The 22,633-nt window shown below is 45.4% G+C and overlaps 1 protein-coding gene across 3 annotated transcripts; it reads right to left on the bottom strand.

Moving 5' to 3' along the window:
• Positions 1 to 4,769: 4,769 nt before the first annotated feature.
• etv6 (ETS variant transcription factor 6) lies at positions 4,770 to 20,768 on the bottom strand. 3 transcript variants are annotated; one of them, XM_080537504.1, is made up of 8 exons: positions 20,514 to 20,768; positions 18,770 to 18,899; positions 9,953 to 10,117; positions 8,289 to 8,423; positions 6,611 to 7,222; positions 6,010 to 6,152; positions 5,700 to 5,800; positions 4,770 to 5,400 (listed from the first exon to the last, which is right to left on the bottom strand). In XM_080537504.1, exons 1-8 carry the CDS (start codon positions 20,544 to 20,546, stop codon positions 5,298 to 5,300), a joined length of 1,422 nt encoding a protein of 473 aa, XP_080393630.1. In that variant the 5' UTR covers positions 20,547 to 20,768; the 3' UTR covers positions 4,770 to 5,297. The 3 variants fall into 3 exon arrangements, with proteins under 3 accessions (XP_080393630.1, XP_080393631.1, XP_080393632.1); XM_080537505.1 differs by having other exon boundaries at positions 18,770 to 18,896; XM_080537506.1 differs by lacking the exon at positions 20,514 to 20,768 and adding an exon at positions 20,375 to 20,483.
• Positions 20,769 to 22,633: the final 1,865 nt, after the last annotated feature.

The following is a 22,633-nucleotide window of genomic DNA, read 5'->3' as shown; positions in this document are numbered from 1 at the left end:
TCAGTGGCTGGTGAATTGGTTTAAACTCTCAATTGAGAGAAGGGAGATCAAAAAGAATGGTAGAGGGAAAGGGGGAAAAAAGCCATTGCTTCCTACTTACATCAAACGCTAGCACAGTGGGTGCCAATCAACTAGCAATTTTTTACAGAAATTTCAATAGTTTTCAAGAAGAGAGCAAGATCTCAGCTTTCGAGGCAACACGACAGTGGGACTGACCTTCTCTGAAGTATTTTGTTTTGATCACTCAGGAAATAGAGCCCTGAAGAGTCGGCAGCCAGCTACTGTATTGTGCATAAAGGAAAATACCACATTTTAACGACTTTCACAAACCACCGAGGATATGTCATATTGATATGTCACAAAGTTGAAACAAAAGTATCTAAGGTCATTGATTGTTATGGATTTGCTACATTTTTGTGTGTCATTTTGAAAGATCAACAAGCCACAGAGAAATGGACTAAATTGATTTCTACCTGTATTGATTTGATATTATAGCCACTAAGGTCATGTATTCCAGTGGCCCTTAGAATTCAATAACCCTGGAATGAGTTTACAACTCTGAATGTAATATGAAGAGCACGACCACAACATGAGCTGTTTATTTAGCAGCAGAGTATATATGAATCCTTGGTACCATGGCTTGGATCAATGGTAAAGCTGAGTATGGAAAAAGGTGGCATGACACACCAGGGAGGTGACATTGGTGGCATATCCTCCGAGCTCTGCCCAGACAGTTGGCACCGGGTCACCAGCTGGAGAAGGTGTTCCTCTGTGATGCCACCTCACAGTGTGTCCAGTCTGCCAGGAGCCATGCCCGAGCCAATCAACAGACAATACATAATCTGTTTGAAGAGGCCTTCAGTTAGATGTTTATATAGCTACTGTATCATAGTGTGTGTGTGTGTGTGTGTGCGTGCGTGCGTGCGTGCGTGTCACTTCTTTGTGCCCTCTCTTTTATTTCTAATGAAATTGTCACTGCATTTTGATAGGTTGCAGATGCTTATTCTGATTAACAATGTGTGTGGTGTGACATGAACTGAGACCATGTATGGGGGTTAAACTATGGAACATGTCTTAGAAATCCCAGCTTTGAGAATATATTGACATGTTTATGATACTGTCATTGTTTAACGACACAAGTAATAAGTAAAAAGAAACACACACACACACACACACACACACAGACACACACACACACACACACACACACACACACACACTACAGCGAATTGTATGTGGTCGCCTTTCTTTTTATTTCCTGTCATAAATATTTATTAGTTGGGGAGACCCACATTAATTCAAATGTGCACACATCCCAGCACACAAATAATACTATTTTTGTTAGATTCTTTCAAGTCTCCATAAAACCCAGTTACCATTTTGATTGAAGAGGGCCCTTGTAGGCTACTCCGTTAAGTTGGGTATGGAGACAGTCTTACCATGCTGATATCAAGGAATGTACCCAACCAGAAGATTACTGTTACATTCCTTCTGGGTTTTAGGGTGAATTTAAATAAACTAACAACAATAGTTTATTTGTGTGCTGGGATGTATTGGATTAATGTGGGCCTCCCTAACAAATCAATGTTTATGATGAGAAACAACATGAAACGTCCTACTGAATGGTTTCATTGATGGGCAGATGAATAGAGGCTATAGCTGTGCGCTAATTGGTTGGATAATGAGAGACTGTGTCCAAAGACCTTGAGTAGTTAGTCATACTAATCATTTAATCATAATAGGTTACGTTTTCTGGCAGGTTAGAACAAGGATGACAATGTTAAAAATGGTAACTGCTGGATAAAATGTATTCTTATGCACATCTAACTAAATAGACCTAATCGAATACATCTCAAATAAAGAGTATTCTATTTGTTACAAATATAGGCTATCCATTCTCCCAGTAGTTAATCTTTTAAGCGAGAGAAACGAAATAATAAAGAAATAAAGATACGATTTCCATAAGAGATGCAGGTCCACACGCCACTCGAGGTGCGCTTTCTCAAGATGAGGGCGATTGACTGGCAATTAAACCCATGCTGAGAGTCAGTCTGAACAAAAAAATGAAGATTAAAGCGCCCTCCCTCATTATGGCGGTAATTATCTCAGACTTGGTTGGATATTGATGCGATACAACTTAAGCACTTCTATGATTTGAATGATTTGTCATTTTCTGAAGTCGAGCGCAGCTAGAGACGGTTTTTTGCTTGATTGCGCACACTTTCTCAAGAGCGCGAAACTCTCGAGCCTCAAGAACAAACCACACCATATTGGCGGGGTCGTAGTAGAATAACGGTCATCTCGTACCTGAGTCGTGGTAGAATAACGGTCATCTCGTACCTGCTGCCCCGCTCCCTCCGCGCACCTCACGCCCGCCAAAGGTGTTAAGGTTGCCCTTTAATCCATCGACACTCTGCTAAAATCCAGCTGTGCGTCTGTCCGCTGGTGATATCAGCATAGTCCAGGTTTGTGCACGTCCAATATTGCACAAGACAGTGATGGATATCCCCAAAAAAATGTAATCCCCGCGCCCAGACACTGAATTGTCCGTTTTCTTGGAACAAACACTTAGACGGAGAGGAGGAACAGAGAGTTATTATTGAGATGCTCTCACGTCCTAACCCTCTTGTGCTTTCAGAGTCCACTGGAGGGGTTTCTCCGGTTATTATTAATGCTTCAAGTCTTGACAAGGGTGCGCCCTTGAAGTGAGAGGAAAGGTAACCGGCAGAGAATGACCACTAAACTCTCGAAACCCGAATTAAATTGTCCCGTTACTTCTTTCTCAGTAACGACGGTCTGTACTCCACAGCGTTCCCACAGAGTCTGGCGGCACGCACACCGCGCGCACCAACTTATCACGGAGACACCCCCCGCAGAGCGCAGCGCTCACAGGCACGGGGACGACCCACCGTAGATGCCACTACAGTACCATCAATATATTAACCAACATCACCTCATCATAAAACCTATTTGAAAAGGTCAAGTGTCTTCCAAAATGATGTGCAGTATTTCAAAAATTAATCTTTTGACAGTGTTGTATTAATTATGTTTGGAGAGAAAAAACATGTATACAATATGTTTTATATTTAAAGAAGGTTAGGATCTGGATTAGATTTCACATTACCAAAGTAGCTCTACTATTACAATGTTGTAACTTTTAACTTAAATAATGCCAACACTTTCAATAAACCAGAGATTGTGCCTGATGAATGTTGGAGCACAGTGCAGTGGGCTATGCTGTAGTAGTGTAAAGGCGTATCTGTATCTATCCACTGTCTCAAACGGTCCAGTACTGCCATCATGTGGCTTGTTTCAGAATGTCTCCAAAACGTTGCCGTTTGGAACAATTCCCTTTCTTCGAGTGACTTTCACCATGACATTATTTGGCCTAAAGGCAGTTGTACAACGAGACAATGCCTCACACCAAGCTGCCAACCAACCTGTTTATTGGCTATTAAATGGGATATCTGTAATTGGTAAATTACATCTGACATTGTCAATTTCTGGACTTTTAAATTAATTATATATATATTGATTCTTGAAGAATATAATTTATAAATGCCTCATGAGCTTCCCTACCCATCCGAACCCACAATATACAGTTGTTTTACTCACATTAATAAACAATGCAATTATAAACAAACACTGTATAGCTTCAAAACATACTTAAAACTATATGTTTTTTTATCTCATGGATAGTCGGTTGTGGCATCCATAGCTGTTTTTGACATAGTGATAGAGTGGCTACATTTCGTGAGCTTAGAATGATAAGGTTCCATCTCCGTTGAGGGTAGTTCAGAGATATTGAGCATCACATTTTTTACATTCCATTATGTTTTGTGAGATGGAACCGTTGTATTTTATTAATTACTAACTAAAAAAGTCAACATTTTAAAAATAACACCACACAGGCATTAATAAACACCTAATCGATCAGATTATGTAAAAAATGGAGATAGAACCTTATAATTCTAACGTCACAATTTCTCCAGCCCCATCCCTCAGCTGTTTACCAAAGAATTGGTGGGGAGGCCGCTTTGCTGTTTGAATGACAAGTTCCTCCTTTAAATCTGAAAATAGTAACATCCTAGTAGTGAAAAGACTGAGCTCCAGCACTTACATACTCCTCACACAAAGCCCCTCTATACTGTGTTTAATATTACAGTCAGTGTATTCATCCCTTAGTCTTAGTGCATATGAAACAAACGTCAAGTTGCTGCAAACAGTGCATACAGAGATGCTCGACGACCTCAGTACTGCCAACACATGTGACCATCTCTCCCAAATACCCCACGGATGAAGGTATTTGAACTTAAGGCTATTTGAACCATGTGCCATATTAAAAATTATACAGTGCTTTTATGTTTGAGCAGTGGCGAACTCAGGCTATTTGAAGGGCAGGGGCGAAAAGAAAAAAAGGGCACTTACTGCACAACATGGGACCCCATCAGTGCACATGGTCAAATTTAGACCATTGGAGGGGTACCATTAGGGCACAGCACATCCTCTACTTTTCGCCACTCAAAAGGGCACTTAGGCGAGACGTTTTTCAACCGTGGGGGCACCAGGAGGGGCGGTCGCCCCCCCCCCCCCGCCCCCCCCCTGAGTCCGCCAGTGTGTTTGAGGACAGCATATCACAGAAGAGTAGAATACACAGTACGTTAATCCATTCTACCTGAACAGAGCTGGTCTCCTCCAGAAGAAAACAGATCCAACATCTATTCCAACATAAACCGTCCCCCAAATCATTTACATAATCGCCTGAGGAGAAATGTTTACACTTGTGCTTCAGGTCAAAACATTTGAGATGTTTTGTAAAGAGCTCAGTCGTACAAATTGATTAAAAAGGTTTATTCTGTGGTGAAAACATTCCAGCTACATACAATACCCCCTCCCTTATTTGCACAATTATGCAACATTTTCTTAATAATGCACGTGGGGACAAAAATCAACAAAACGTAACATGATAAGCATGAAATGATTGGTTTGCTCTTGCAGTTCATTTGGATGGGGGGAGGGCGGGCTGTGTTTCAAACGTCCCATGAGACTGACCAGCCTCGTTAAAACTCTTTGTTTTAAGACAGAAAAAAGAAAACTGAGAAGGATTTGGCAGGAGAATAAAATCGTATAAAGTCTTAAAGGCAATCGAGAGACGTCGGTTTGGAGTCCCCTCTGTGTTTTGGACCAAGTGAACGTCCAGGCTCTCTCAGTTTTAAAAAGATTGTTCAAGCTGCTTTAGGGAAGGCATCAGCGGCTGTAGTAGTTCATCGCTTAGGTGGACTCCTCTTACCAGAGGCTCAACATTCCTCTTTGATGTAGATCTGATCGTCTGTGTCAGACTCCAGGTGTTCCAGCCTGTCAGTTTGTCCACTCATGATCTCATCTGGGGTTTTCATGAACCTGACACACACACACACACACACACATTAATATCAATCCTGTTAACATCCACGTTTTGATATTTCGTGAGCTTAGAATTATAAGGTTCTATCTCCGTTTAGGGCAGTTCAGAGATATTGAGCGTTTTTACATTCCATTATGTTTGTGAGATGGAACCTTTGTATTTTATGAATTACAAACTCAAAAAATTCAACATTTAAAAAATAACACCACACAGGCATTAATAAACACCTAATGGATCAGATTATGTAAAAAACTCAAAAATTGTCCACCTTTAAAACCACTAAACTAGCCCGTACCTGAATAGAAGTCTCTGTCCCGGCTCTTTCCTGATAATGTTCAACTTGTAGTAGTGTCTCAGTGCTCGCGACATCTTCTCATACGTCATATTGGTCCTGTTCTGTTAGGAGCAATAGAAGGAAAGAGTGACATTAACCCACTTTAAATGGAATAAATTCAAACATGGTAACCTCAGGAAACCACCAGTGTGGAAGATGTCTGCAGTGCACACAGAACACCAGAAGGTGTCCTCTACATCCATCAAGGATGTCTATCGAACCACAGACCTCGGGGTTTGGGGGTTTGGGTGGGTGTGTGTGGCTGGTTTACCTTGTGGTTCCCCCACAGACGAGCCAGACCGTTGGGATCCATGATGCGGAAGACTTTGGTCTCTGGGTCCTCCCAGCGGATGTAGTTCTCGTACCTGCTGTCTGACAGGAGCTGGTAGACGTAGTCCCATAGCAGCCTGCAGTCTGGAGACCATGACACAAACAAGTCAACAAGAGGGGTCTCTTGACAGGAACACCTTTGTTGAGCACTCATGGTCTAGGGCTAGGCCTATTCGGTTGTTAAGTCTGACGTCAAACGTGACGTTTAGCAATTTCCGGATCCAAACCAGAAATTCCCTCCACCAGAGTACCAGTGTACTACAGCGGTAGAATGACAGTTCAATCGTTTTTTAGACTCGGATCTATTCATACAACAAGGGACACGGCACTTTCCCGTTTTCCACATATTGTCAGCGTCTTTGAGCCTCGGAAAAGCGCAATATAAATATAATGAATTATTATTATTACTGAGGCATTTAGAAGACAGTGCCTCAGCCAACTTTGGACCCGGAAACACGTCACGACTTAACAACCGAATACCACAAGCTTTCCTATGGTGTCAACCCTTACTAGCAGAAGGGCACGTTAGCGCTGAGCCTTACCTGCTATCCGTCCGATAGGCATGGCCTGCTCCTCGGGGGGCGAGACGGGCACGATGACGTGGTTCCTGTACAGCGCCTCCTCCTGGTGGTGCAGAGGGTGGTGCTGCTGCTGGTGGGCCACTAGTGCTAGCTGGTGGTGGATGTGGCCTTTGCTCTCTCTCCCGCCGTTTTCACTGAGGGCTTGAGGGAGGTGGCCCCCCCCGCGGCCGTGCCTGAAGTCCCCGGCGGCGCCCCCCCCGCCCCCCCGCCCCGGGCTGAGCAGGAGAGGGTGCATGATGGCGCTGGGCATGAGCTGGATGACGCGGGGGGGGGCCGTGTCCTGAGAACCGGGGCTGCCCGGGCAGGGGGCTTCGCGGGGCGTGCTGCAGCGGCCGTTAGGGGCGGCCGGAGACACCGACAGGGGGTACAGGTCCTCCGGCAGGTGGTGGTTGCTGTCGGGCAGCTGGGAGGACGCCTGGAGATGGTCCTCGGCCGCAGTGCGCGGATGGTTGGGTTCTGACGGGGAGCGGCGGGGGGCGGGGTGGAGAGGAGAGCGGGAGCGGTGTCGGAGTTCTATGGTGGGCAGGTGCTGCGGGAGAGGCTCTGTACCACGCGGGGTCCGCCGTACCGTTTCTGCAACGATAGATCAGAAGGTTCAACTTATGTTTCATAAGTTTAGATTTTCGGATTTCTAGGATTTGCCTTACTCAAGAGGTAACAGTGTGAAGATAAAGTGACATATTGACTGGATAATTATCTTATCTCTCATCACTACTGCCTATAAGAAACTAAACGTCTCACCATCTGGATGGTATTTCATTACAGGTAGGCTTGGACTGCCCTCTGCTGGTTCGTAAAATTACAACAAAAAATAAAACATAAATACTAAATAGAAATAAACGTGATTTACTGGTAGAAACTGACCCATGACCTAATCCTAGGATCATTTAGCTTTACAAAATGGACGAACCCATAAGGACATGACAAGTATGTCTTTGCCTATGTCTTTGCCTTAGTTGTGGATTAATGCAGTCACAATGCAGATTTGGAAAAACAAGGAAGTTATGAACCACTTTAATAACCTGTCCAATCACTCCCCCCACTAATACAACTACTGTAGAAACTTCTAGACCACAAACTGCTTAAAAATAGATCCATTTCCTTGTGGAGCAGGTTTTTCTGTCAACACCTCTGCCCTTTCCACACATTTAAATTCCTGCCATGTCACATATCTTTCCATCAATGCCAGAGAATGGAGTCCAAAGTGTATCACAGGGAAGGAGACGCCCCTCCCCCTTTCAAGTGGACTGTATAAACACACATCGAGTTAACGCCTTACTAGACACGGGAACTAACTCTTTTTTAGGAACTGTATACTTAACGATGAATTGGATTCACTTCTTGATATTTAGAAATTAAGGTTCACTTTCCGAAGTGCATTGAGTAACTCTTCTTAAAACAGAAGTAGTTGAGAATCTGGTCGAATTACTTAAAAAGACAACAAACAAATTCGCCAAGAAAAGTCCATGATTACGAAATACCCGCTGGAAGACTGTATGGCGATTAATAAAATAATATTTCAATGTTTTTCAGAGAAATCATGATAACTAAACCTCCCTGTCCATGTTGAGCATGTTTTGAGTTTTTTTTACATGACAAGAAAAGCCTCAATGGCAGGCGAGTCACCAGCCCAACTGACCTTCAAGTTTGTGGTGTGGAAGAGCGCCCTCTGGCAGTGAGTGGAAGGAATTGCCGGGGAAGTAGGCGGATGGGTAGGATATGTGGGGTTTCCTCTGCTTCAGGATGTGCTGCAGGAGCTCGTACAGGACGTCCCCTGTAGAGCCACAGAGGTCGGAGGTTACCGTATGAGCCTCCTTGTGACATAACTCGTACAGTATAAATATAGGAATGGCAGCAACTGTCATAAAATGTCATAAGAAATAACGATCATAAGAAAGACTCCCACCAGAAGCCAACATATGAACATTTCCCATCTTTCCAGATTGAATGTTACACAATGGAAATCATACAGTCATACTGTAGCTACAGCCTGTTATGTTGTTAAGTTTATGTTGGTTTATGTTGGTTTATGTTGGTTGCCATGTGACCAGACCAGGAAAAAAACTCATGGCCCAAGCCAACGCTAATGATTCAGGATACAAGTGACAAGTCCAGACTTGAAATGATTGCAAATATCCTCCTATGACAGAACATGGAGTCTACTCCTAGATCTCTACCCTACTTGAGTCAAAAGCCTGGAGCACTTGAACTTGGTGATAGTAGGGAGAGTCATCACAGCAAGCCTGGTCACAAACCAGATGTGTGACTCAGTGACTTGGCAACAACTCCCAGATTAGCGCGATAATAAGGTCATTGTGACAGAAGATATATTTTACCTTTGGTAACTTTTACACCACATGACAAATCACAATATACGCAAGATTATACGTACGGAAGGCGACCTGAATGAGTTAACGAGTAACCTGATTGTTACTACCTTTAAGAGTTACTACCTCTTTGTGAGTAATTTCTTTTTCTTCATTTTTAAAAGGCTTCCCGTCAAGAACTTCAAGGAAATGGTTCTCATAAAGGAAGTGAAGACGCCGCAGGCACACGCGCAGGCTCACACACACCCACCCACCCACCCACCCACACACACACCCCCCCCACACACACACGCACACACACAGACACACACACACACACACACACACACACACACACACACACACAGACACACACAGACACACACACACACACATACACACACACACGCGCAGACAGACACACACATACACACACACACACACGCGCAGACAGACACACACACACACACACACACACACACTCTTCAGTTCTCACTTTCTTGTCCTGCAGCCTCACACTGGGCTGCAGGGGAAATTCCTGGTGTTACCAGGTGACGGTTGAGGTCGGTTTGCACTTCCTGATAGACCGTTTACCCGACCAGTCTCCTACTTCCTCTACTGAACAACAAAGACAGCAGCCCTACCACAGCAGCTGCCGCCGCTAGCGTCGCCTCGTATTGTTCTCTTTCTTCCTCTGTTCTGGCTGAGTGTATTGATTGTCATTGCAGAGAACATTCTTTGGATGAAAACACATTGATTTTACCTTAAAAAAAACAGGGGATGGTTTTACGTATAGTTCCCCTTCAATACCTCTTCCCCTTCTTTTTTTTTCTTCTTTTTTTTTTTTTAAACAAACACCGATAACAAGCCAGTCGCCAGACCGTAACAGCTTAACAACAGATTTTATGAACAGATGTTTGTACGTCGGGGATGAGGTTGGAGGTTTGTTTGGCGGGGTGGGGGGTGGAGGGTGGAGGGTGAGGGGGGGGGGTCGTACCAGAGTGGGGCGAGCGATAGCGAAAGTCCTCCTTGGTGAGGAGCAGCACGGCCTTGCCGTTCATCTGGAAGGATCCGCTGGTGATGGGCCGCAGGGCGAACTCCCTCTCAGCCCAGCGCAGCCACTGGGCCACGTCCTCCCTGCTCCAGAACACCGGCTGGAGGCCTACAGAGACGGGAGAGGAAGGGGGGGGGGAGGGGAGGGGAGAGGGGACAGGAGGGAGAGGAGGGGAGCAAGGGGGGAGGAGAGGGGACAGGAGGGAGAGGAGGGGAGCAAGGGGGGAGGAGAGGGGACAGGAGGGAGAGGAGGGGAGCAAGGGGGGAGGAGAGGGGACGGGAGGGAGAGGAGGGGAGCAAGGGGGGAGGAGAGGGGACGGGAGGGAGAGGAGGGGAGCAAGGGGGGAGGAGAGGGGACAGGAGGGAGAGGAGGGGAGCAAGGGGGGAGGAGAGGGGACAGGAGGGAGAGGAGGGGAGCAAGGGGGGAGGAGAGGGGACAGGAGGGAGAGGAGGGGAGCAAGGGGGGAGGAGAGGGGACAGGAGGGAGAGGAGGGGAGCAAGGGGGGAGGAGAGGGGACAGGAGGGAGAGGAGGGGAGCAAGGGGGGGAGGAGAGGGGGGAGACAGAGTAGGAAAAGGGACGGGGGGGGGGAGAGAAGGAGAAGGTGGAGACGGGAGAAAGCAGCAGGGAGAGGAAGGAAGGAAGGAAGGAGATAAAAGGGAATGATGACAAGAAATGGGGAGAGGAGTAGGGGAGAGGGTAAAGAGAAGGAGAGAGGGAAGGGAGGTATGAAGTGATAATAGCAGAGTGCAGACGAAGGAGGCAAAGAAGGAGCGGAAAGAAGAGAAGGAGGGGGGGGTAAGAAAAAGGAAGAGAGTTATCCACACACGTTCACTTCATATTCACTTCATGCACTCTGAGTGAACCTTCATTGACACGTGTATCAAAAGAAACTCATCCACTCATCACATTGCATTGTATTGTATGTATAAATGCCAAGGGCACATAGGAATACCAGAAGAAGAAAAAAATATTAGAGAGAGAGAGAGAGAGAGAGAGAGAGAGAGAGAGAGAGAGAGAGAGAGAGAGAGAGAGAGGGAGAGAAACATCTGCCCTGGTAGATGGCCCAATACTATGTGAGTGACTGAAAAAATTAGCAATGACCCAGGAATTATGCTCACCACAAATATGTGTTCTCCACTCAGACTGAGACAAGTCATAACCTTTTCCTTGTTACCGTAAACATGAAAAATGTGGTGCGATCAAATATTCAAACCGTGCGTTCGTAAAATGTTCCACTTTTTCTTCGATGGATGCCACGCAAAAATCCTTTTAGCTAACCAGACATGGACAACAGAACAGTACTGGAAATATAACTGTGTGTGTGTGTGTGTGTGTGTATGTACAGTATAAGGGCGAGGGTAATGAATCAATAAAAAGGTAAACATCATGTAATTCACATACTCTGGGGAGCTTAGACAAGGGCTTAAAAGCCATATGAGAGGTTGAATTATAATGCTTTCCCATCACCAACAGAGAGAGCTGGTGAATAACCTTGTAACAACCATGTATTCACTCTTCAGGTGTGTAAAAGCCACTAGGAGCTTCTTCCGGCAGTGTGCCTGTCCCCATGTGTGTGACTTTGGCAGTGCCAATAGTTCCATGCTTTCTGTGCTGCCTGTGGTTTCGGTGGTTAATGACCTAAATGGGTACTTGGATACTGTCACAGGTCATTACGTGAAAAACGTTCATGAATCAAGGCATATGTAGGCTACTATGATATCCAGGGGTAGTGGCGGCCTAGTTGATAGTGAATTAGACTGGTGATCAGAAGGTCATGAGTTCAAATAACACCTGGCAACACCACCACTCGTGTGCCCTTGAGTAAGGCTCTTAGCCCTAAGTTAACTCCAAGGAGACTTGTCCCTGTGATCTCCGATTGTAAGTCGCTTTTGGATAAAAGTGTCTGCTAAACGGGTTCAAATGTAAACGTGCCTGTAACTTACATGTAAATAATGTCAACGCGTATCCTAGGCGTATAGACTTAGGCGCAACGTAGCCTACAGATTTACAGTAGCCCCGAGCCTAACCTCGACCCCCAGACTCACGCTGGACTGGAGGAACGCTGGACTGGAGGAACCACCAGAAGCATCCATCAACCCCCAGACTCACGCTGGACTGGAGGAACCACCAGAAGCATCCATCAACACCCACACAGCAGAACAAGCGCCGATGTCTTACTGTCTTACACTGTCTCACTTATCGCCACTCCTCAAACACTTCCTCTTAAGAGTGGGACAGCTGTTATCTTTGGCCGGCGGCGCGCGTACAATATAACTGTCACGCGAGTAATCGGAACCCCAGGCTCGATTTCAGAGCCATCGCCCCCCCCCCCCACCCCCCCCCCCCCCACCGCATGTCAAACAAAGGAAGTTTTCACGAGGAACGATCAATATTAAAAGAAGCCTCTGTCAGCTTCCCCTCTCCCATCTATATTCAGATCGTGACACAGGCGTTTGATAGCTTTGTCAGGGCTAGGTTATCTAAGACATATAGCCTATGGCAGGTCAACTTTACAGAGACATAGTGAGACGCTTATACTGCAGAGACACGGTCACGTGCACTATACTGTATGTGGAGGAACGGGATTAGATTTCCTCTCAGGCGTGTCACTGATAAAAGATCCAATGTGGGGCGGTCAAAGAGCCATCTCAATGTTCTGCCCCATCAGAGTCCACAACAACAACATGGGATCTATGGGATCACAAATGACAAGCGATGGATGTTTTGGGTTTTATTTATTGTGTTCAATGGTATTTCAAGAACATACTCTTAACATATACTGTATGTGTCAGAAAGCTAGAACATACTATAAATATTCATTTCTCTATGGAATACCTTTTCAAATAGACCAATTCCAAATCTCAGATATTGGAACAGAGCAATTAACTAGTGGTAAAAAAAAGGCCATCAGTAACAGTAGCTCTTTGCTAGCACGTACAAAAACATTTTTGTATCTAATTCCCATATGCACAGCATCCACAAGCTGTGTGTGTGTGTGTGTGTGTGTGTGTGTGTGTGTGTGTGTGTGTGTGTGTGTGTGCGTGTCTCCTAAGGGTGACCTCTTGATCATAGGCCCCTGGTGAGGCATTCTTGTGTGCAGTGGGACTCTGGTTGTGAGGTCACTGCTGTGGTATGTTCTCTCCAGGGCCGGCAGGGAGAGGGACTGAGCTGCCAAACCCCTCAGAGATCCGGTCTGCCAGACCCAGCCATCTGCACAGGGCCCAACGGAGGAAGGAACGAGAGGAAGAGGAGGAGGAGGCGGAGGAGGAGGAGGAGGAGGAGGAGGAGGGGAAGACGAGAAGGAAAGAAGCCCAAACAAATGTGTCCCACAACGCACTTTGGCAGGAAGCAATCCAGCGTGGGCTCTGTTTCAGCACAGGAAACTTCCTGTGGTAAGGTTAGGGAGCAGCGCAGTGGGGTTTATCAACAGTCAGCAGCAGCTGAGGGAGGGGGGAGAGAAAAGGAGAGAGTGAGAGGAAGGTGAGGTAGACAGAGAGAGAGCGAAGCAGAGGATGGGAACAAGGAACGAGAACAGGGAGAAGAAAGGGAGAGCGAAGGACACGGAGAAGAAAGGGAGAGAGAAGGACAGGGAGAAGAAAGAGAGAGAGAAGGACAGGGAGAAGAAAGAGAGAGAGAAGGACAGGGAGAAGAAAGGGAAGGAAAGGCGAGGGAGAGGAAATGCGCAAGGATGGGCAGAGGGAAGAAAAGGGCAAGCAGGCGGAGGGGGGAGACAAGACAGGGTTGAAATAGAGAGGGAAAAACAGACAGGAAGAGAAACGGACACCGAGACAGTTCGTAGACACAAACTGACAGCAGAGATGTTCAGAGATGGCTCACAGAGACGGATGGGAAAAAGAGGAGGAAGAGAAGGAAAGACAGAGAGAGACAAAAGTGCATCTTTGACCAACGCCTACACCTTACACCCCACTCACTGATGGGAGGGACCCTGCAGCAGCTTTCAGGCCAAAATCAATTTCAACCTCCATTAATAATATTTACCGTCGATGTCTTTGTTGGTTTCCTGATGTGTTTGTGTGTGCGTGTGTGTGTGTGTGTGTGTGTGTGTGTGTGTGTTTGTTTGCTGGTTGAAGCACTTGTGCACGACCACCGGATAACAAAGCCCTTGACTAAACCCTGGGCTCTAATCCTGTGTGATGACACTTAATTTTCACTGTGTGGATTCACTGACTAGCCCCCCGCTAGACACACACACACGCACACACACACACACACACACAATGTTGCTGAGGCAACTTGTAAGTGCTTGGGATGAATGGAGGAACGAGTGGATGAGATCATTAGTATCTTGTTTCATTGTTGCTCTCCACCACCACCACCCCCAACTCCCCCCAGTCAGCACCACAGAGTACACCGGGAACGTGTTCCTTCTGCTGTCGGCCTTTTATCAGCCTCTTATGGGTGTTAAATCTACAGCACATTGTTTTCAGATTCGGCAGATTGAAAAGCAATCGCGGGAAGAAGTCGACTGAAAACGCTGCAAAGTGTGGCGGCAAACGCGTCTGACATGCGAGGACTTTGGTCTGCTGAATCAATGCCCTTTCTAGTCATTCAACTCTCCTGCAAATGTTTGCTTTCCCTCTTGAATGGAGGAGGTTGGATATTACCTCCAATTGAAAACAGCTTTTCTTTTCTTGCGGAGTAGGAGAGAAGAGAGAAGAGGCGGAGGAGGAGGAGGAGGAGGGCCGGCCTTAACCTTCTGACCCAGTGAGTCATGGAGACGTGGGAGTGACACCTTACAGATTTCCTCTGCCTCACACCTCAGACGGAGTGACTCTCACTCGCTCTCAGTTCTCTATCAGTTTCTCTATCGCTCTCGTGCACTCTTTTACCACCTCCCTCTCAGATGGGGTGTGGCAGGGGCAAAATCCATGTCAATCTGCAAGTGTAGACTTCGTTAGAACAAAAAAGACCCCCCCCCCCCCCCCCCCCTCTCTCTCTCTCTCTCTTTTCCTTTTCTTCTAAGGACACGTGTGTGTTCAAGTCCAGCAGGATTGGACTTCATCCAGTCAAAACAAACATGAAACAGATCGTCAATCAAACTTCTCTTTTATGGGCCTGGAAGAAGAGAGACCTGTTTTTGATAGCTTGTATGTAAGACGTAAGGGGGAGGAGGTGGCAAGTTGGCTCTTGTAGTTTTTGTGTTCCTGCCATTACTGTTCTTTTTACTTTTATGAGTACCCCCCTTTGCCAAATAAAGGAACTTCCACCAAAGATGTTTAACAACTATCTCAAAAGTAGCAGTTGGTAATGTCAAAGTCTCAAACAGCCTACTAGGTACTAGGTAGAGGTCATTATTTCATAACAAAGAACATGATTTGTAACGCACCTTTCCAAAACCAAGGGATCCTAAGAAGGTAGTTAGCCCTCTGTCGTGCATGACAAGCATAGAGGAGATATTCAACAATGACCCTAAATATGTTGCAATCAACAGAGCCTGTGTTTTTTAGGTCGGTGCGCGGCCTAGAACTTTTCAAACAAAATGTTTGCACATTGCAAGGATTGAAGGTCGTACATGATATTACACAAATTAAATCATGCAAATATTCATTTTAAGAACAGGCTTCAGCCCAGTTTATTTGGACTATTTAGAGATGCTCCAGTGAATAGCCATCCTCCGACCGCCCTCAACATTCAGTCAAGAATTAGTGTGATTTATTTACCACATGACAAAGGCTAGAAATTACTGTGTCGTATAATATACTCAATAAACCTGCAGTCTCACTTAATGAGAATGCAGCAACACGCACCAGTATTGTGAGCTCAATTTGCCGCCTGATTTAGGGGCAGTGTGCCCCCCCCCGCCCCCCTCATAATGACATGTGGAGTCTGTTTCGAAACAGGAAGAGAAGGGGGCTGCTCTTAGTTTGGCCGTTGGCATGTGAGAACAGTTTCCCTTTCAGAGGAGAAAAGAGAGGGAGAGAAAAAAACAACAACAACATTTATTCAGGAAGCGCCGACTGCCCACTCAGGAAATTCCTGAGGACGAGAGCTGCTTCCAGGGGCAGGAAATTTCCCCTCTGAAAGGCACTGGCGTACACTACACACACACTCTCACACATGTACACACATATAGAGACGCACCAAAAACACAACTACACACAAGTATACCCTGTGGCACTTGTAGACACAAAAACATAAACAACGAGACTCAGGTTCCCACTTACGCAGGTAGAGACAGACACACACACACACGCACACACGCACACACGCACACACGCACACACACGCACACACATGCACACACATGGGCACACACACACACACACACACACACACACGGGGGGGGGGGGGGTGTTTGCAGTCACGGAGATGGATGAATACACATGCATACACCTACACACCATCTCTCCGACATGCCTATGCACAGAAATACCCACACTCTAATCTACGCACACACACACTAGCATCCACATAGTACAAACCCACCCTGTGAGCAAACACACAATCCATACAAAACATTTACTCAGGAAATCTGGCAAGCCATGTATGAATACTGTAGGATTCGATTCTATATCCTCACCGCAATCCATCTAAAAATCATTTTGCATATAAACTTCCTGCAGCCTTCTGTGAACCTACTCAGGTATCTGAATGCTTGTGTTCTGAAAGTATTCTACCTGGCTTTTTAACCTTTTTAACCCTAACCCTAACCCAATGTTATGTCACAAATAAGGGGGTGAGGGTGAAAGGTCACCCAGTCCGATGGGGAAATAAGTCCTCAAATTGCCTAGTCTAAAAAATTGAGCCAAACCCACAGGTTGATACAGACTTAACCAATCAGAGGTCTCTCTCCTCTGGGACCGAGGTGGTTGTGAGATGAGTTCCTGGCGGAGGAGAAGGGTTAAAAAGGAGCAGCATTCTTTGAGAGTGAGGAGCAGGCTGCTGCAACTCCCCCCCTGATCTAATCCACTTCCTCACCAGGAAATGGAGAAGGCGGATTTCTGCCCACACTGCAATTTCCTCTCTCTCATTCTTTCTTTCTTTTTTCTGTTTTTTTTCTCTCTCTTCCTTCCCTTCCCCCAGGGGCAAAATTCTCTTTAAATGTTGGGGGTTAATGGATGGTTTGTCTCATAGTACATGGTCCTGTTGGATCCCAGCTGCGTGACGTGTGTGTTGGAGGGGAAAACTAACATGTTACAAGTTGTCTGAGGAAGAACAGGATGATCATTGTCAGGAAGAGTGTTGGCTTGGAGCCAAAGGAGGTTCTCACTTCTTCCCCCGGCTTTGGGGGACTTAAGAGGTGAAGGATATAGTTTATTTGACATGATGAATAAGAGTTCAAATGTAAAAAAAGAAAAAGAGGAATCTCTTGCTCAATCCAGTGATTGAAACAATAGGATCTAATTGAAGATCAGAAAGCCCCATGTGAGGAGAGCAAAGTCTACCACACCCAGAAGACATCACACTACTAGCAGACCTATTGAAACGTTCTTCCTTTTTCTATTACAATACAAAAGAGGAAGTGGACCTGTGGAATTTCCTCTGCAATTCTCCATGTAGCATAACGAACCTTAACGACAGTCACTTGGGCTCCTGAGCCCTTATGCATGTTAAAAAGAACCTGGTTAAATATTGATGGTGTCTTACACAGTGCAGCCCAGGGTACTCTTTAAACACCAAGTCTCTCTACCCTGGCAGGCCTCCAGCCCCGCCTGTTACTTTATTGGCTCAGCCAGCGGCCGGTTGAGACCTGCAGTCAGCTCCGCCAGCCAACACACACCGTCATGGTGCTGCCTCCTCTCCTTGACCCTGTTCAACATACTCTTACATTTTGTCCTTCCTTCCTTCCTTCCCTCCCTCCTTCCTTCCTGTTTCAGTATTTAACAGACTGTGTAACAGACAGTATGTATGTGCATCAGATAGATAGTATTTTAGAACCATTCATGTCAACTCGTCTCACGGTTATCCACGCTTTCCTCCACCTTTTCTCAAATCTTCCCTCCACTCTTCCAAGTACTAACCCTATTCCCTAGTCTCTCCTCAGCCCTACCTATTTCCTGTCCACCGGCAGGTATGGCTCTTCCTACTCCTCTGAGGTGTCTCTAGAGTTGTGCCACATGTTGTGGTGTCCTGCCCTACAGTCTTATCCTGAGGTGTATAGTAGGTACTGTGGCAGACAACTGTTGTTTGGCTATCGTGGTCCTGCTGTGTTAACATTCCACTGTGTTCTATTGTCTAGTGTTCCAGTACAGTAGCTCTGTTCTGGTCCAGCAGAGCTGTCTTGTGCTGGGTCCTTGGCCCTGGATCTGCTTCAGCACCTCTGAGGCAAGAGGAGGTGATGCATGAGTAGGCCTGTCCGCATGGTGTGTGTGTGTGTGTGTGTGTGTGTGTGTGTGTGTGTGTGTGTGTGTGTGTGTGTGTGTGTGTGTGTGTGGCCCTTGGGTGCTGCTTTGGTGTCAGGACTGATAGCAGCTTTCAAGTCATAGACTTCAATCTTCCATTTTTTCTAAGTGGTCAAAAGCTCTCGAGGGAAATGTCCAGAGAAGGGGTGAGGGTTGTAATGATGCAGGAAGATTATAGTTGTCCACTAGTATGTATTTGTGTGCGTGAGCGCGTGTATGTCTGTGTGTGTGCGTGTGTGTGTCTGTGTGTGTCTGTGTGCGTGTGTGTGTGCGTGTGTGTGTGTGTGTGTGTGTGTGTGTGTCTGTGTGTGTCTGTGTGCCTGTGTCTGTGTGTGTGTGTGTGTGTGTGTGTGTGTGTGTGTGTGTGTGTGTTTGTAAGCAAGCGTTGTTACTCACGCAGGTGCGCGGGCAGCCTGGCAGCCTCGTCCTCCATTCGGCTGGCTGGCCTCGCTGCGGGAGCATGGACGGGGGAGGAAGTGGAGTTTGGCAGGGGGCTCGCGGAAGGACTGAATGAGCTCCTCTCCTGCTATGAATAGACACAGAGACACAAAGCATGCCTTACAAACCTCCCCAACACCAGCCCTGAACCTAAACAGCCTGAGAACCGCCAACACTGAGAAACTAACACCATTAACCTTGTTTTCATCAAAGGGAATTGCACTAATCAGGAACTCTTTACGAATAGAATTCAATTTGAGATATGACTATGTTGTAAAAAAAATAATATATAGGAATGCGTTTCCATGGTCACTGCAGTACGAAAATGGGCGAATTGGTTTATAGAAGGATATAAGAGTAATCTTTAAACAATTTGAGTTGAGCCAAATATTTCCTTGTAAACACCATAACATGGAAATGTCTGTATGCATTTCTTGTTTGTATGCATATCTGTGTGAAATAACCAAGCTAATCACCAGCTGATATTCAGTGTGACTGTATGATGCATCAGCTCCTAGCTTACCAATGGCATTTTACCACAAGCCATGGACAAGTGATTCATTCAGCCAGTCAATCTGAGACTGCTAGTTCTTAGTAACTACCTAGGAATTCACTGTGGCAATGCAAGCAATAATCTTTTAATCTCTTCTTATACTCAAGATTTCCATACTTTCCAAAAATAGTAAATGTACTCTCCACTTAGGCTGCGAGAGGGAGCCTATAGCCACACATTGTTCAATGTCCAGACACACCGATCAGCGCTAACAGCAAATCTCACTTTTGCAGAATTCCATTTTACATTTGCACAGCCTAGATTACAAAAAGTTGTATAAAACCTTATAAAAACATGGGTTTTTAAAGGGTAGTAGTTGATTTCTCCAGATATGAGACACAATGTCAGCCTATGTCCCTATATTGAGTAGTATTATTTCCTCTCTCACCTTTTCTAAATGCCCACTGACAGGCATAAACAGCTTTAATTTTAAGAAACAATTCATGAGAGATGTTTTTTTTATAACGATATAATGCCATTACGCATTGGATGATCCATCTAGTTGGAGATGTGCAAGTGTGGGCAACGGGCATAGTACAGTACAATGTTCCAGATCATCTGCATATTTCATATGAGCACGTCTCAGATGGTTCTGGTGTCTGGAGTGGAGAAGTGTGTGACATCTCATCAGACACATTAACATGACAACACGCTCCAAATCGTGGGCACTGCGCAGAAAATATGGATCGTGCCCTGAACAGTCGTTTAAAATATTCTCTGTCAAGTAAAATATTAAACCGTGACAGTTCCTGCACTATTTTATATTTCCTACACCATTGGGTCCACAATAGGCCATCCATACTCTTATAATCAAATAGACATATGGGTTGAATACTATTCAATGAATAGGCTAAATGTAAATCATTCTATGGCCTCAATAATGACGCTTCTTTTTATGACATTTACATGGTTTCTAAACCAGTCATAACCTGTGAAAATGAAAGTCGTGACGAAAACATGGAGCTCAGGTGTACCATTGAAACCTGTAAACTAGCGCTGCATGGACTTACCAGGCGCTGGAAACGAGTCCCTTCAGCAACAGATGATTACCAACACAACGGTTGCGCTTGTCAACAACACAACTGCGTCAAAGCGCGTCTCACCGCGCGGTCCTAGAATGTAATCTGCTTTCTGAAAATCTGCAAATACCTTGGTTGTGATCTGCGACGGAGACTGGGACATGTCTCGCTCAAATTCAGGAAGTTCTCCTCTTCCCACTTTCCTTTTTCCCCTTTCTCCCCTTTTGAAATAAACCAGTAAAACACCCACACCCGACACCCACACTTGAGGAGGATTACGCGCCTGCGTAAATAGTTGCAATGCTGATCTTTAATCCATGATGATCTCGTCTATCATTCACGCGTAAAACTTATTTTTGTTTTCTGTTGGAAGCTGCGCGCTACATTTCGGCGGCGCGTTGGTTAATCTCTTCCTGGAAGACTGAACTAAAAGACGGACATCTCCGTGCCCATTGATTTGGATGTGTAAAACGGCGAAATGACGTGGATTCCCAGCACCGAGCCCAGCCCCCTTAAAGGGAAACCCGAATCAGGAAATTGCCGATCAAACGTTTAAAGCCACAGTCTGTTATTTTACCCACTAATCAAGTAATGAAATAAATACCCTTGAATTTGATGAAAAGAAGCACAGGCCACATTATAGGCCTACCTTTGCTAAACATATTAATCACTGTAGTCTGTATTATCACTTGATAAAGTAATGTTGTTGCTTCCAAAATTATTAGGCTTTAAAATATAATTTTGCAGTGTTGTTTCCATGTGGGGAAAAGCCATTGTTGGTGACCCAACACACATGTACAACTGCATAGCATATGCATAGCATAGCTCTTAGAACCTGCAGTATCAGTGATACACGGTTATTGTTGTTGATCGAAGATCTGTGAACACGGGGCACAGAGAATGCTGTAGGCTATGGCTTACACATGTGTCATTATGCTACCCTTCAAATCAAATGTTACCCAATGGGTTATAAGCATGAGTTGAAGCATGCAATGTATTTAACACTATAGTCATTGTTACGTACTTGGTTACGCCATATTTATCTAGGCTATACTACAGGCTTACCGTGTTAGAATAGAATATTAGAATACTAATTCTAACTTATCATAATCATATTTTGAATAATCCACTCAACTGTACATTGTCTTGCCCAATTGTATCTAACAATGAAGCCGGGTGGAATGATTCTGACATCTACTGGGCATTGCTGGTACTGGATACGCTGATACGTCTCAGTTCAAAAAGCAACTATTTTTGTTTATGCTCAGGCCTAATGATGAGATAGTCCAAATAAATGTATCATTTAAACAATAAGGATCCAACATTAATTCGAAGCGTCCCCACGAAGGTCCCACATTTGAATGAATGAATGGTCTTTATTGTCATCAGGGGCGGACTGGGATCAAAAAACAGCCCTGGCATTTGCGACACAACAGCCCTATTTCCAAACCCAACACGCAACACGGATTGTTAACATATAAAGCTTGAGATAATCAGACTGACTAGAATCCAATGTAGACATTTGGAACACATAACACACGCAACTGACACACACTACAATCGCTGATGAATTCAGAGTGCCGACAATGGACTTGACGTACTTCAACGTGCGATGCAGACGCAACAACGCAGCGGGAAAAGTTTGAACCCAAAAAAAAGTTTGAACAATGTAGGAGCAACTGATTATTGCCGTCTCTGGCCAACCTGCGATCTACGATACAACATTGGAAAGCTACAGAGACACGAACAGGAAGAATGCTGCTTGGGCGAAAGTGGCAGCCGAGCTTCGTCTACCAGGTTTGTGAATAAACTATTAAAAAGCTTAAACTATTAAAAAGCTTTAATGTCGAGGCTGCTAGCTAACTAACTCTAACGTTAGCTAATGTTTAGCAAGCCGTCTGTGTTGTGTCGAAATAAAATTAACAAATGCCTGGTTATGTTATAAATCCTGGTAAATCATTTTTTCCTTGTTTAACTAACGTTATCCGTCCAGAAGGGCGGTGTGTCAGGAATGCCAGGTTGTCTGGAGCATACCGGCGTGGTGACACAGCTCATTCGGGAGGCCCGAGAGAACAAAGGCAACCTGTCAGTGTTGTGGCTTGACCTGGCAAATGCATTCGGCTCCATTCCACACAAGCTGGTTCAGTTCACCTTGACGAAGCATCATGTCCCCAGCAGGTGCAGAGACCTCATCGCTGATTACTACAGCAATTTCAGGATGAGGGTCTCTTCAGGAGCAATAACATCCAG

Source organism: Nansenia antarctica, assembly GCF_963989245.1.
Source record: "Nansenia antarctica genome assembly, chromosome: 8".
Classification (NCBI taxonomy): domain Eukaryota; kingdom Metazoa; phylum Chordata; class Actinopteri; order Argentiniformes; family Microstomatidae; genus Nansenia; species Nansenia antarctica.
The sequence above is the reverse complement of the archived record's forward strand: the minus strand, read 5'-3'. Positions and strand labels throughout refer to the sequence as shown.

What these genes read in the sequence shown, in the direction of transcription:
- etv6 (XM_080537504.1), bottom strand. Translation starts at nt 20,546, where the DNA reads ATGTCCCAGTCTCCGTCGCAGATCACAACCAAG. An exon ending in TCCACACCACAAACTTGAAG is followed by an intron (nt 7,223 to 8,288) that starts GTCAGTTGGGCT and finishes CTATCGTTGCAG; the next exon opens with AAACGGTACGGCGGACCCCG. An exon ending in GGACAGAGACTTCTATTCAG is followed by an intron (nt 5,401 to 5,699) that starts GTACGGGCTAGT and finishes TGTGTGTGTCAG; the next exon opens with GTTCATGAAAACCCCAGATG.